The following is a 13,203-nucleotide window of genomic DNA, read 5'->3' on the forward strand; positions in this document are numbered from 1 at the left end:
GGGGACGGGGGGGGACGTTGGGGTGTCACCGGGGATCGGGGGGGACATGGAGTGTCGCCAGGGATGGGGAGTCACCGGGGCTGGGAGGAACGCGGGGGTAAGAAGGGGGGCACCGGCAGTGTCATCGGGCATGGGGGAACATGAGGGGACCGGGGGCACCACTGGGGCTGGGGGGGTCTCCGGAGGATTCGGAGCACGGGGGTAACAGGGGTGTCCCCGGAGGGGGAGGTGGGCTCTGGGGACAGTGAGTCTGGAGCACGGCGGTACCTGGGGTGGGGGGGACTCTGGGGACGGGGGGGGCTCTCAGAGCGTGGAGGTAACGGGGTCGTCACTGGGGCTGGGGCAGTCGTGGCACCGTCACTGGGCACGGAGGACTCGGAGTACGGGGGCAATGGGGGTGTCATCGGGCGTAGGGGCAACACTGGGTGTGGGGGGCTGTGGACACGGAGTGTCACTGGGCCTGAGGGACTCAGGGCATGGAGGGCTCTGAACACGGACATAGTGCGGCTGCCACCATGGCTGGGGGGCTCGGCATGGGGAGATTTGGGGCCCGGAGATACCAGGGGTGTCACTGGGGTGGGAGTGCTTAGAATATGGGGTTAATCACCATGCTTGGGGCACAGAGATGGCACTGGGGTGGGGTGGTCATTGGGGCTGGAAGGACTCAGGGCACAGAGGTACCAGGAACTGAGATGACTCAGGACACCCTGATAACGGGGTGCCACCAGGACAGGGGACCTTGGGACATCGGCTTCCAGGGGGTACCAGGGGGCATCCAGATGTGGGTTCTGTCCCTTCACCGATCCCGGTGCCGGTACCAGCAGCCTGGCAGCGTCCCTACCTGAATATCTTCAAGCACTTCCGTGTGGAGGAGTGGAAGCGTTCAGCCAAGGAAGGGGACGTGGCCGCCCTCACGGTAACGGGGGCACCATGGGGTGGGGGCACTGGCCAAGGGTGGGCAGCGCTGACCCCCCATCACCCCTTTCCTTGGTTTCACAAGGACACGAGGCTGAAGGGAACAGTGTACCGGATCCGGGGCTCCAACCCTGCCAGCAGTTACCTGCAGCTGCCCCGGGCTGGGTCACAGTCACTGGGGCTCACAGGGCGCTACCTCTACCTGCTCTTCAGGCCCCTGCCCCGCAAGCACTTCCTTGTCCACCTGGATGTCACCACCGAGGTATGTGATGCTGGATGGCCTCGTTAAACCACCTTCATTAGCGACTGATTGAAGGACTGGGAGTGGCAGTGGTGGTCTTGGGAGATGGGGAACTTGGCTGGTCTTTGTTGCTGCTGGTGGGTTTCCCCGGGCTGGAGTTGGCTTCTGTCCTCATGGCATCTCTGCTGGGGACAGGGGACACTGAGGGGACAGGAGACACAGCCACGTGCAGCACTTCTCTGCTGAAACCAGCAGGGTGACTAAAGCTCTATGTGTGTGTGTGTGTGTCTCTTCCCAGGAAAACCAGGTGGTTCGTATCTCATTCTCCAACCTCTTCAAGGAGTTCAAATCCACAGCCACCTGGCTGCAGTTCCCCTTCGTGTGTGGAGCAGCCAAGGGCTCAGCGTGTGACTCTGTGTCCAGGCGTGGTGAGGAGCTGTGTAGTCGGGGCTGGGCTGGCACATCACCACCAAAATACACTGTTAGAAAATAAATTGAGTTCATAAGTTGGCTTGATGCCTTTGGGGAGGGTGAAGAGAAGCTGTAGCTGCCCCATCCCTGGAAGTGTCCAAGGTCAGGTTGGACAGGGCTTGAAGCAACCTGGGCTGGTGGAAGGTGTCCCTGCCCACAGCAGGGGAATGGAACAAGATGGTCTTCAAAAGTTCCTCCCAACCCAAACCATTCCAGAATTCTGTAAGAGTTGTGGGCCTGAGAAGGAGCTCTTCCATGTCCAGAAGCTGGGAACTGTAGCTCCTGGGAGGGCTGTCAGCCATCCTTGTTCTCCAAAGCAATGGGGTGCCGTGTCAGGCCAGGCATGAGCCTGTGGGGATGATGGGGCTCCCTGTCCTTCCCCACCCCTAAGCTACAAGGCCTATCTTCCCATCTCCCACTTGGCACGGGCCTGGTGGGAATCTTGCCTGGTAAATACATTTCACTGAACTGTGTGAATCTCGTGTCTCCCATCCTGCAGGGTCCAGTGTCCCTGTCTGTAGTGTCTTTTCTCACCATCCCCATTCCCACCTGCCGCTCTCCTCCCCAGGTGCCTCCGGAGCAGCCCCTGCCGACGCGCGCTGGACGTGCCTGGTGCTGGACCTGCCCTCCATCCTGTCCCTGTACCTCAACCGCCGCTACAGCCACCTCAGGGCTGTCAAGCTCTGCTCCAACCTGCTCGTGAAGAACCTCTGCACCAGCGACTTGCTGTTTGACCCAGGTGAGGAGCCTCAGGTTTCTCCTGTGACTCCAGCCCGGCCTGGGGGAAAATCCTTGGGGGTTCAAAGCTGAGGTTGCAGCCCTGGCAGAGCACTGGGCTGCTGCTGCTCTATGATATGAACAGGAAGGGCAAAATACTTGCTGTGATGTTAAGTTTCCACATGGGCAGGGACACCTTCCACCAGCCCAGGTTGCTCCAAGGCCCTTCCAACCTGGCCTTGGACACTTCCAGGGATCCAGGGGCAGCCACAGGTTCTCTGGGCAACCTGTGCCAGGACCTGACACCCTCACAGCCAACAATTCCTTCCCAATATCCCATCTAACACTGCCCTCTGGCAGTGGAAAGCCATTCCCCCTTGTTTTGTCACTCTCTGACCTTGTCCCAAGTCCTTCTCCAGCTCTCCTGGAACCCTTTTAGGCACTGAAAGGCCATCTGGAATGGAATATAGTCTCCCAACCTGTGGAGGAAAGTATCGTCTCATTTTTCAGTTGTAAAGTGAACAAAAAGAGCAAAGTTAAATATCTTTCTAAAGTTAGATTTTTTTCTCAGGAGGAAAGAAACAAAGAAAGAAAGGTGTCAGCACACCTTGCTTCTCCAAGACCTGTGCTTTTATCTGCTGGAAGAGCCTGTGCATTTTTTTTTTTTGTGTTAAAAATCCTCCAACCAGCTTTTTTTATCCACTTTCTCAATGTGGCAGAAATACTTTGGTCAAACCCTTTGTTTCTGCCTTTCTTTCTTTGTGCTGGAATTCTGCCTGAACTGCCTGGCCCGATGGAAAGCATCAGTGGGAGGGAAGTTACACAGGCTGCTTTGAGACTGCTGAAACTTATTATATCTTGAAAAATTTCCTGTATTTATAAATACTTGAAGAAAAGAAGACAAGAAAATGGGGAATGAGTCTTAAATCATGTTAAACTGCTGAATCAATGAACAGAAACTAAGTGAATCTTGGGCCTGGGGGTTTATAACTCAAATCCAAGTGTTTGTGCTCTGGGCTCTTAGGAGGTTTAGAGTTTCAGGAATCCACCTGTGCAAAGGTGTGTTAGTTTGTTCCTCAGGCTTGGGACCTTTGTTTCTCAAGTGTTCTCAAAGAGGGAAGGGGTCTGTGCCCGTGTCCCGCAGGGAATGTGATTTCAGCCACTCCACAGGCCTGCAGAACTCAGTGTCTGTCTGTCCCTGTGCTGCCAGGGGTGACCCTCTCCGAGGTCCGGCACACCGACCTGGCCTGCCGTGGGATCGCTCCCATGCCAAGGGAAATGGCATTCCCCGTGCCCAAGGGAGAGAATTGGCATGACCTCTACGACTACATCAGGTGTGGCTGCTCCCCATCCCACCACAGCTCCCAGATCTTCCCACTCCCTGGGAGGGGCAGGATGGGTAATGAGGAGTGACAGAGCCAGGTGAACCTGGGGCCCGAGTGGGCATTTTGGTGCCCTCAGCTCCAGCATTTAGACGTTGTTAACACTTCTGTCCTTTAGTGCCATCTGCCTTTGGTATCCCTGTATTTGGGGGAGGATGGGACAAGAGGGGGAATCTTACAGGAGACTGAAGAAGTCTTTGTGCCAGGCCTGAGCTGACAAGGGATATTCCCAGGTGCCAATACGATTACAGTCCTAATGACACGGTGCCTTCCTCTGATGCTGCTCAGGTTCCCACCCGAGGGGCTGAAGCTGCCATCTGACTCCATCCAGAGGAGCTGTCCCAGTCCTGCGGCAGGTGGGGATGCTGGGGGCGGCAGCCAAGGCTGTGCCAGCCCGCCTGGGTGCCCTGGGTTCTCTTTAGAGCCCGACCTGCTGCTCTCATCCTGCAGGTGATCAAGCCTCGAAGGAGCCTGCCCACCAGCTGCCCCCGCCGGTGACGCTCACCAGGGCAGTGTGTGACCGCCTTTCCCTCATCCATCACATAACCAGTCCCAAAGCTGTGAGTGCACCATGCAGGAGGCTGCAGCTCCTTCCTTTCTGCTTCCCAGGGAGTTTTCCCCCCGCATCTGTGCCTTCAAGATGCTTATTGTTGCTGATGTGGCATGGTCTGGTGACCACAGATAATTCTGTCTTCAAATTATTGATAGGAAATGAGGTCTGGAGACTAAGGAATGGGATTGGTGCCCTCGGGGAGCAGAGCAGTGCATGGAGTTGGGATTGCTGGGACTGCAGGCTGTCCTCTTCCTGGTTTCCCCCTTCCCAGTGGTGCTGATATGGGAGCTGGTGTCACCAGTGTGGTGATGGGTGTTTGAAGAGGGACTGGGGGAAGCTATCCTCACGGCACGGAGAGGGAGAAAATGAGGAGTGCAACTTCTCTTTATTAGAAAGTGTCCAAAGACTTGCCATGAAGATGGTGAAGGGTCTAGAGGGGAATGGAGCCATAGGAGGAGCAGCTGAGGGCACTTGGTTTGTTCAGCCTGGAGGAGATGGAGCACAGACCTCATCAGGGTCTGCAGCTTCCTCCCAAGGGGCAGTGAAAGGGCAGCTCCGATCTCTGCTCCCTGTGAGCAGTGACAGGACCCAGAGAACAGCTGGAGCTGTGTCAGGGCAGGCTCAGGGTGGATCTCAGGGAAAGGTTCTTCCCCCAGAGGGTGGTTGGCACTGAACAGGCTCCCCAGGGCAGTGGGCACAGCCCCAAGGCTGCCAGAGCTCCAGGGGTGTTTGGACAATGCTGTCAGGGACAGGGTGGGACTGTTGGGGTGCCTGTGCAGGATGGACTGGATGCTCCTTGTGGGTCCCTTCCCACTCAGGATATTCTGTGATTCTATGGCCTGGGATGAACTGGGATGATTGGGTGCTTTAGACCTCCTCTGCTCAGTGGAGAGAGGGCAGCTCTTCCTGTTCAGGACTGAATATTTTGTGGGGCTCTGATTTTCTGTCTGGAGGAGATGAACTGTGCCTGGACATCACTGGGAGTGTAGGGAGAGGGGCTGGTTAACACACCTGGCCAAGCCAGGGCTGCTCTCCCTCCACGTTGTTCCATCCTTGTTTGCATCACCATGAAGAGCCGCCAGGAGAGACATGGGGGTCTCTCTGTCTCTGCATCGGGTGGAGGGTGCTGGGAGGAGGACTGAGCTCTGTCTGAGGCTTTCCTTGTTCTCAGGTGCCACACCGGTCTCCTGTAATCCAAAAAAGCATCCCTGAGGTTCACCTGCCAGCCCCGAGAGCTGTGCCTGCTGGGCACTCAGTGCCAGAGGAGAACCAGAGACCGCCCAGTGTGGGGGACACTGAGCAGCCACCATCAGCCATCCGTTTCTGTGCTCATCAGAGGGGTGGGCGGAGCACCCGAGCTGTCCCTGCTGGCTCAGAGGAGGTGGGTGAAGCTCTGAGGAGCTCAAGGTGGTTTTGCAGTGCTTATTTCTGATTCTTGTGAGCCCTGAAGTGAGAAAAGAAACACAAAGTTCAGGCTGGAGTTCCAGAATTCAAAAGGGGTTATTTTATCTGGCTAGCAGTTCTCTTTTCTGTTAGTACCTTACTTGCCTTGAGAGAGGAACCCTGTCTTTAAACACACTGACCTTAAGCCAATAGCATGTTTACATCTGCCCAGAGTGTGCACAAAAAGGACTCTGGCCCAGGTGTGCTGTCCCACCAGTAGGTTTCAGCCTGCAGGATAAGAGAACAGCCCTGGAAGTGTTCAAGACCATGTTGGTTGGAGCTTGGAACAACCTGGTCTAGTGGAAGGTGTCCCTGCCCTTGGGAAGGGCTGAGTGGAAGAGCTGGGAAACCCCAGCTCCTCCTGCCTGCCAGGCTGGACTTGAAATACTTTGAAGTTGTCCCCTGTGACAGGAGAGACCCAAAGCTGCCTCTGTGTTTTTCAGAGACAGATGAGCACTGGGGGCAGGGCTGCCCTGTGGGTGGAGGACCTCAGCGCAGCTCTGGGCATGATGGTGCTGGTTTTTTTTTTTCCAGAGGCACTTCCCGGATCCCATCCTGAAGCTGAGAACGATTATTGGCTTTGGAGGCTGCAGCACCAAATGGGTCAGTAGCTCAGATGGTTTGGGGAGTGGATCTGTTCTCATGTGACTGGGGTATTGATTTTTAGGAGGTGTGAGATACAGCTGAGTGTGGCATTGCTGGATGTGGGAAAGGATCCCAAAGCAGATGGGGACAAGTGTTCTGCTGTTATGATGGTGAATTAGAAATTATGGAGCCTTTTAGGCAGAATCATAAGATGGAAAAGCCCTCCAATATCATCAAGTGCGACCATTCCCCCAGCACTGCCAAGGCCGCCACTAACCCATGTCCCCAAGTGCCACATCTACACATCTTCTAAGTTCCTCCAGGGATAGTGACCCTACCACTGCCCTGGGCAGCTGTGCCAGGGCTGGACAACACTTTCAGTGAAGAAATTTCCCAATATCCATCTAAACCTCGTCTGGCACAGCTGGAGCCCATTCCCTCTCCTCCTGTCCCTTGTTCCCTGGGAGCAGAGCCTGACCCCCACCTGGCTCCACTCTCCTGTCAAGGAGTTGCAGAGCCCAGAAGATTCCCCCCTGAGCCTCCTTTTCTCCAGCCTGAGTCCCCCCAGCTCCCTCAGCTGCTTTGTATCAGACTTGTGCTCCATTCCCTTCACTCAATTTCATGGCTTCTTTTTAACACATTAAAACTCCTGTGCTTTGTTGCAGGCTCGGAAGGAAGGGCTGTGTTTTGGCTTGTTTCTGTGGGGCACTGGGCCTTGCTTGTGGTCTGTGTTAGGATAAAAAAAGGGTTGTTTTGGCTCAGTCAGTTCAAGGCTCTGCCAACAATGTCATTTTCCTTGGATCTCCTGTTCACTTAGTAGTTAAGGAATCTTAAAACTCATTCAGTTCCAACCCCTGGCCATGGGCAGGGACACCTTCCACTAGACCAGGTCGCTCCAAGCCCCATCCAACCTGGCCTTGAACAATTTTAGGGATGGGAAAGAAACCTCTGCCTAGGAGCTGGGGCACTTGTGGAGCCCTGTGCCTCCTGTGTCGGTGCTGCAGGCGCTGTGGACGCACAACAACGCCGCGGTGGTGTATCCCTGCCACGCCGTCATCGTCACCCTGCAGCTCCGCACCGGCGAGCAGAGGTTCTTCCTCGGCCACACAGATAAGGTGAGCGTAACCTTCCAAAGCCTGATGGCAGTGCTGTCCTTGCACCCCAGATGTCCCCCTGGTATCCTGTCAGCTGGTGCTTCCCACAGGTGTCAGCGCTGTCCTTCGACGGGAGCAGCACCTTGCTGGCCTCGGCGCAGTCTGGGCCCCGGGGCGTGGGGCGCCTCTGGGACTTCCGTGCAGGCACCTGCCTCTCCGTGTTCAAAACCCATGTCCACTCCCTCTGGTCCCTCAGGTGGGTTTCAGCTGGGTGCAGGTGAGCGAAGTGTTGCAGTATGGCAGTTTTTCCGTGCCGTTCTCATGTGCAGGGATGAATTAGAGCTGCCTGTGTTTGTCACCTAGACCAGCTGGCAGCTGGCCTGGATATGCTGCCAGCTCCCTCCTGAGCTTATCCCTCAGGTCTTGCTGTCTCCCCATCCCTACAGCTTGTCCCCTTTTATCCCCCACTGGGGTACAATCAGGGTACAAGGAGCTGTGTTTCACCAGGTGCCTCCTCTTGCAGCTTTTCCCGCAGCGGAGCCGTTCTGTGCGGAGTCGGGAGGGACGGGCATGGCAAAACGGTGAGAGCTGAAACTTGGGTTGGGAGGTTTCCCTGAGATGGCTTTTCTCCCAGATTGTGTAGCTATTTTGCAGACAAACCTCTGCTCTGGGCTTTCCTAGACATGTTCTTGAGGGAGATCCCTTTCTTGTTAGCTGCCTAGAAAATACTTTCCCTCTGCCTGATGCTTGTGGGTGTTCGCACACACGTTCCTCAGCTGCAAGCACACAGATCCTTTCAGAAGCAGCCAGAGAGACGTGCTGGGGTTGTGCTTCGAGGCTGTTGTGTTCCTGGTGTGTTCCCAGCCAGGAGCACAAGCGAGGTGATGTGATTGTGCCCACACTCTGCAGGGATCACCGCAGGCTCATGTGCCACATTCCCACCCCTGCAGCCCTTCTGAGGGACACGTGCTTGGGTGGCATTTCAAGCTGGAAGCCTTGTGAGCACACAGGAATTGTAATGGGAGGTTCAGCACTGACTGGAGCCTCAAACCCCTTTATTTTCGTAGCATTTAGGGCAAGATGTGAGGTTTCATCTTCCATCACCGAGCATCTCCACGGGAAGGGATGCCGGGTGCTGGAGCTGCCGCCCACCGATGTAGCTGGGGGATGACGCAGAATCCCACATGGAGCAGTCAAAAATAAACCTGTTTCGTGGGACTGGGTGTTTGTTTTGTCAGTGGAAGTGTTTTCATCCACTGATCCCTAACTGACAACCACCAGCAATTAGCTGTGCCATTGCTAATTGCAGGAAAAAACACACAGTGCTCTGTGTTTTTCTCAGTGTGTGGCAGCGTTCTCTGATCTGGGTGGGAGCTGGTGAACTGAAAGTGGGGAGGGGGGATCAGTGGGGTGAAAGGGAGGGAGAACAGGGAGTGCTAGGGGAACACCTCTCATGGTGATGCCTCAGCCCGTCCTAGCCTCTGAGGTGATCCTGGGTGTTTGGTTTTAATGCTGCTCTGGAATGCAGAGCATCCACCTGCATTTCTTCAGCCATCTGACCCTTTCCTTTGGGGAGAGAGTTTGACTCTTGCCCTTGGTGACAGGCTCTGAGGGTACACAGAGCAGAGGCTGGGACAGCCAGAGCAGTGGTCACGTGCTACCTCCCACTCCCTCAGCCCTGGTACCGCTCCTGTATCCCAGCAGGCAGAGTTCTCACTCCTCTGTGGATTTTCTTTCCAAGTCTGAATCCTGTTGCCAGGCAGCCCTGGGATTTAGACCCTTTAATTATGGAATGCAGACAAGGATATTGCCATGAAGCTTTGCAAAGCTGCTGAACTGTCCTAAACCCTCTGGGTGAGAGGTTTTATTTCCCCTCCTCCAGCTCTGTTGTCGATACTTCGTGCCCAGCTCTGGAGCAGCTGCTGGATGAAAAGCTCTTCCCCTGCCAAGGTTTTGAGCAGCTCTTCCACTGTGTTTTTGTGTTTCAGTTGGTGGTGGTGTGGAACACTGCTCAGGTAACTCGTGGTGGAGGGGTGGCAGTGCTGGCCAAAGCACACACAGATGTGGACATCCAGGCCTTGAAGATTGCTTTCTTTGATGATACCAGGTATGCACAAAGAAAATAAATCAGTAACACTGGTTCTTAGATATTGGGGAGGGTGAGGGTGGTGACACCCTGGCACAGGTTGGCCAGAGAAGCTGTGGCTGCCCCTGGATCCCTGGAAGTGTCCAAGGCCAGGTTGGACAGGGCTTGGAGTTACCTGGGCTGGTGGAAGATGTCCCTGCCTATAGACTGGGTGGGCACCTGGGTGGTCTTTAAGGTCCCTTCCAACCCAAACCGTTCCATGATTCTGGCATGGCTGCAGGGGGAATTGTGGTGCTGCAGCCATCTGGTTGCTACTCCTGTTCTTGGTCTGTCAGGTGGCCCTTGGGACAGCAGGGGCTGGGGGAGCCCTGCCCTGCTCCTCACGCCATGTCTCCCGGGACAGGATGGTGTCGTGTGGCCGGGACAACATCAGGCTGTGGCGAGTGCGGAGCGGGGTCCTGCACTCGTGTCCCGTCAACCTGGGCGAGTACCATTCCCTGGAGTTCACCGACCTGGCCTTCGAGGAGGGGCCTGGGGCCGAACAGGAGCCAGAGGACCGTGCGCTGTAAGGGGCCAGCACCAGCACCATCACCACCCTCGGGGAAGCTGCTGGGAGGGAGCTCTGCTTCAGAACAGCCCCAGAAATGGCTCTTTCCTCACACTATAGTGATGTTTTGCCACATTTAGTGATTTTCTCCTCACCTGAAGCTTTCTGTGGCAGCAGGAGGAGCGTGGAACACATCATCTTGCATACAGCCAGACACATGCTTTGTTGTTGTTTTATTTTAATCATCAGAGCCAGGCCTTTGTTGCCACCACATATGGTCCCATCGAGGCAGAGCTGTGGGCTCAGCCAGCCTGTGGCAGAGAGAGGCTCCTTTCTGGAGTCTGTGCCAAGCTTTTTGGCTCTCTTGCTGATCTCTGTTCCAGAGGGTCAGGAAATCAAATAGGAAGCTCTGACTTGGTTAGAGATGTGTGGTGCAGCACACGGAACACTTGGACACCTAGCTGACCTGTTATGTTACTGGGAACCAGGATTGCTTTCCACAGGTAAGCTAAGCTGATTTTTTACTAAAACCAGATCTCTCTTGTGTGGTTTTTTTGCAGCTTTGTGTGCAGCAAGAGCGGCCACGTGCTGGAGGTGGATTACAAGAACGTGTCCGTGCGGAGCGCGCGGCGCCTGCTGCCAGCACAGCCCCGGGAGCGCAGGCAGGAGCACAGGCAGGAGCAGGCAGGGAGCAGCTCAGGTGGGAGCACCGGTAGGGAGGGAGGGGGAACCAGCCAGGAGGCACCTCAGCCATGGCTGGGGTCAGAAATGAGCTCAAACTCATCCCTGCTCAAACCAACCAGCTCTTTACCTACTGCTCCCGGTTATTTTGGGTTGATTAGATCATCGCTATTTGCCTCTTAAGGACTGCAAATAATCTTCCTTAGGGCAGCAAAGTATCGTTTTAAGAAAGATTTTAGCATTTTAAATGCTGATTGCACTTTCAGAGAAACACCACTTTTAGAAACATGAAACAAGGTCTTCATTTGCTGATGGGAGGCTTAATGGAGAGATGGAAAAAGAACTAAGCAGATGAACGAAAAAGATGAATTTGGGGATTCTTTCATTATTCAGCCTTTGCAGGGCATTTGGAGAATCTTTGGTGCTGTACATTAGTCCAGCTTTCAGCTCTTCCATTAACTTCAACAGTGGGAAGAATTCACTTTCAAGTGAGAATGCTCTGATGTTTTGAAGCTTAGTGCATGGTTTGCTGTGTCAAATTGAGGTAATTAATCAAGAACATGCCCTTTGAGAGGTTTGTAAATGCAGTTCTCACCTCATGGGCAAGAAAGGGTCCAAGAGGAGATGAAACAATGTCCTTGGTGTCCTCTTGATAGCAGTGCTGGCTCTGACCAATGGCCTTTATACCCGAATTTAGATTGGATGTTGGGGAAAATTCCTTCACTGAAAGTGTGTTCAGGCTTTGAAACAACCTCCCAGTTCCATCCCTGGAAATGTTCAACGCTGTGGATATGGCCCTTGGGGATGTGGTTTAGTGGTGGCCTTGGCAGTTCTGGGTTAATGGTTGGACTCGATGAGCTTTTCCAACCTTAATGATTCTATGAATCAAAAAATCCCATTTTCTGTAGATCTGTATTCTCCTTCTGCAGAGAGGATTTGGGACATGGAAATGAAAGGGCAGTTATCTGAGACATCCTCATGCTACAGGATCCTGTTTGAGGCAAGAAGGTGGTAGTGTTTAACAAGGGGTAGGAATTTTCTGAACCTGGCAAGAATTTCACGATGATAAAGAAGTTTTAGCCCTGAGAAGGGCTGCCTGAGACCCTTCAGCCTGTTCTGTCAGTCAGCATGGCATTCCTGGCTCCTGCTGAGACTCCAGCTGCAGGTGTGGGTGGAGCACTGGCCTCACCTCTTGGATGGGGCAACCCTCAGGTTGAGTTTTCTTGTTCCATGTGTATGAGGAGGGGTCGTTTTTTTTGGGTTTTCAGGCCCTGGGATTGCTATAAACAGTATCAGTATGTCCTTGACCTTCTGTGCCACGGGATCCGAGGATGGCTACGTGCGGCTGTGGCCACTGGACTTCTCAGCCGTTGTCTTAGAGGCAGGTGAGTAGAGCTGGGAGTGGCTCTTCTGAGCTCTCCACACCTGCTGCAGTTCCAGAGCTCCACTGCCACAGCTGCAGCAATTCTCAATGGACAAGGGTGTGTTTTATGTGTGCTGTCTCCAAGGCTGACTGGCTTGGAAGTCTTCAATGGCAGTTATTAGTGTTTATTGTTGTAACTCATAGGAGAAAGGCGGGTTCTCCTGGGAGAGAGCAGATTTCCATCTTGATTTCTGTGCCCTTGAACCCGTGGCTTGTCTGTCCATGAAAAATTAGGGGAGAGGTCGAGTAGTTCTTGACCCTTTTTGAAACAAACAGCTTACCTGCAGAGCCAGAGCCCTTTAGATAGGGCAGAGACTAATCTGCCACTAAACTCAACTGCAAGTGTTCAGTCTCCAGGCTGTGGGCTGCTCGTTCCTGGGATCACTGCTTTCCCAAACAGGAATGTGGCTTTGTAGCTGTATTCCAGCTGCTGCCTCTCCTTTCCCGGGGGATTTGTTGACCCCTGTGTGTTTCCCCAGAGCACGAGGCCCCAGTGAGTTCCGTCTGCATCAGCCCCGACGGCCGCAAGGTCTTGTGCAGCACAGCTGGGGGGAGCCTGGGCTATGTGGATATCCAGTCCCGGGACTACAACACCCTCATGCGCTCGCACAAGGACGCCGTGCTGGGCTTCTCGGTGGGGGGCATTCGGAAGCAGATAGCAACGGTGTCTCAGGACAGCACCATCCGAGTGTGGGACCTCGTCTCCATGCAGCAGGTAGGTGAGAGGAGAGTTAGGAGGTGTCTTTGTCTCTGTTTGGTCTGATTATCAAAACCCCCCAGTTCAAGAGCCCCGAAGTCCTCCCTGAAGCATGAGGGGGTGCCACGGGCAAGGAATCCTTTGAAAGTGGAGTTCTGTGGTATTGTTTGAACAAAATTATTTTCTTTTCCTCCATCTTCTGAATAGTGCTTTTTAGCACAAAGCATAACACCCAAGGGTTTTATCTAAACGCCCAAAGACCCAGGACTTCACTGGATCTTATATCCATCCAGGCAGGAATGGATGGATACAGCACCACGTGCTCGTGGTAGAGGTCTGAGGCTGTTTAGTTGTTGGTCCAGCTTCAG

General features: G+C 54.3%; 1 protein-coding gene across 1 annotated transcript in view; it reads left to right on the forward strand.

Annotated features, from left to right (window-relative positions):
- Positions 1-140: 140 nt before the first annotated feature.
- Positions 141-13,203, forward strand: part of WDR90 (WD repeat domain 90) — a 30,388-nt gene continuing 17,325 nt past the window's right edge. The window contains exons 1-18 of the mRNA XM_027906818.1: positions 141-201; positions 693-916; positions 1,001-1,177; positions 1,455-1,584; positions 2,196-2,366; positions 3,555-3,678; positions 4,015-4,082; positions 4,177-4,286; positions 5,451-5,660; positions 6,257-6,325; positions 7,312-7,422; positions 7,512-7,657; positions 7,925-7,982; positions 9,390-9,508; positions 9,891-10,052; positions 10,595-10,734; positions 11,984-12,100; positions 12,618-12,853. Of these exons, the coding sequence (XP_027762619.1) occupies positions 141-201; positions 693-916; positions 1,001-1,177; positions 1,455-1,584; positions 2,196-2,366; positions 3,555-3,678; positions 4,015-4,082; positions 4,177-4,286; positions 5,451-5,660; positions 6,257-6,325; positions 7,312-7,422; positions 7,512-7,657; positions 7,925-7,982; positions 9,390-9,508; positions 9,891-10,052; positions 10,595-10,734; positions 11,984-12,100; positions 12,618-12,853 (2,433 nt within the window). The remainder of the gene's footprint in view (positions 202-692; positions 917-1,000; positions 1,178-1,454; positions 1,585-2,195; positions 2,367-3,554; positions 3,679-4,014; positions 4,083-4,176; positions 4,287-5,450; positions 5,661-6,256; positions 6,326-7,311; positions 7,423-7,511; positions 7,658-7,924; positions 7,983-9,389; positions 9,509-9,890; positions 10,053-10,594; positions 10,735-11,983; positions 12,101-12,617; positions 12,854-13,203) is intronic.

This window comes from Empidonax traillii, unplaced genomic scaffold (genome assembly GCF_003031625.1).
Source record: "Empidonax traillii isolate 1590-97213 ecotype Southwest subspecies unplaced genomic scaffold, ASM303162v1 scaffold1361:size121931, whole genome shotgun sequence".
Taxonomy (NCBI): domain Eukaryota; kingdom Metazoa; phylum Chordata; class Aves; order Passeriformes; family Tyrannidae; genus Empidonax; species Empidonax traillii.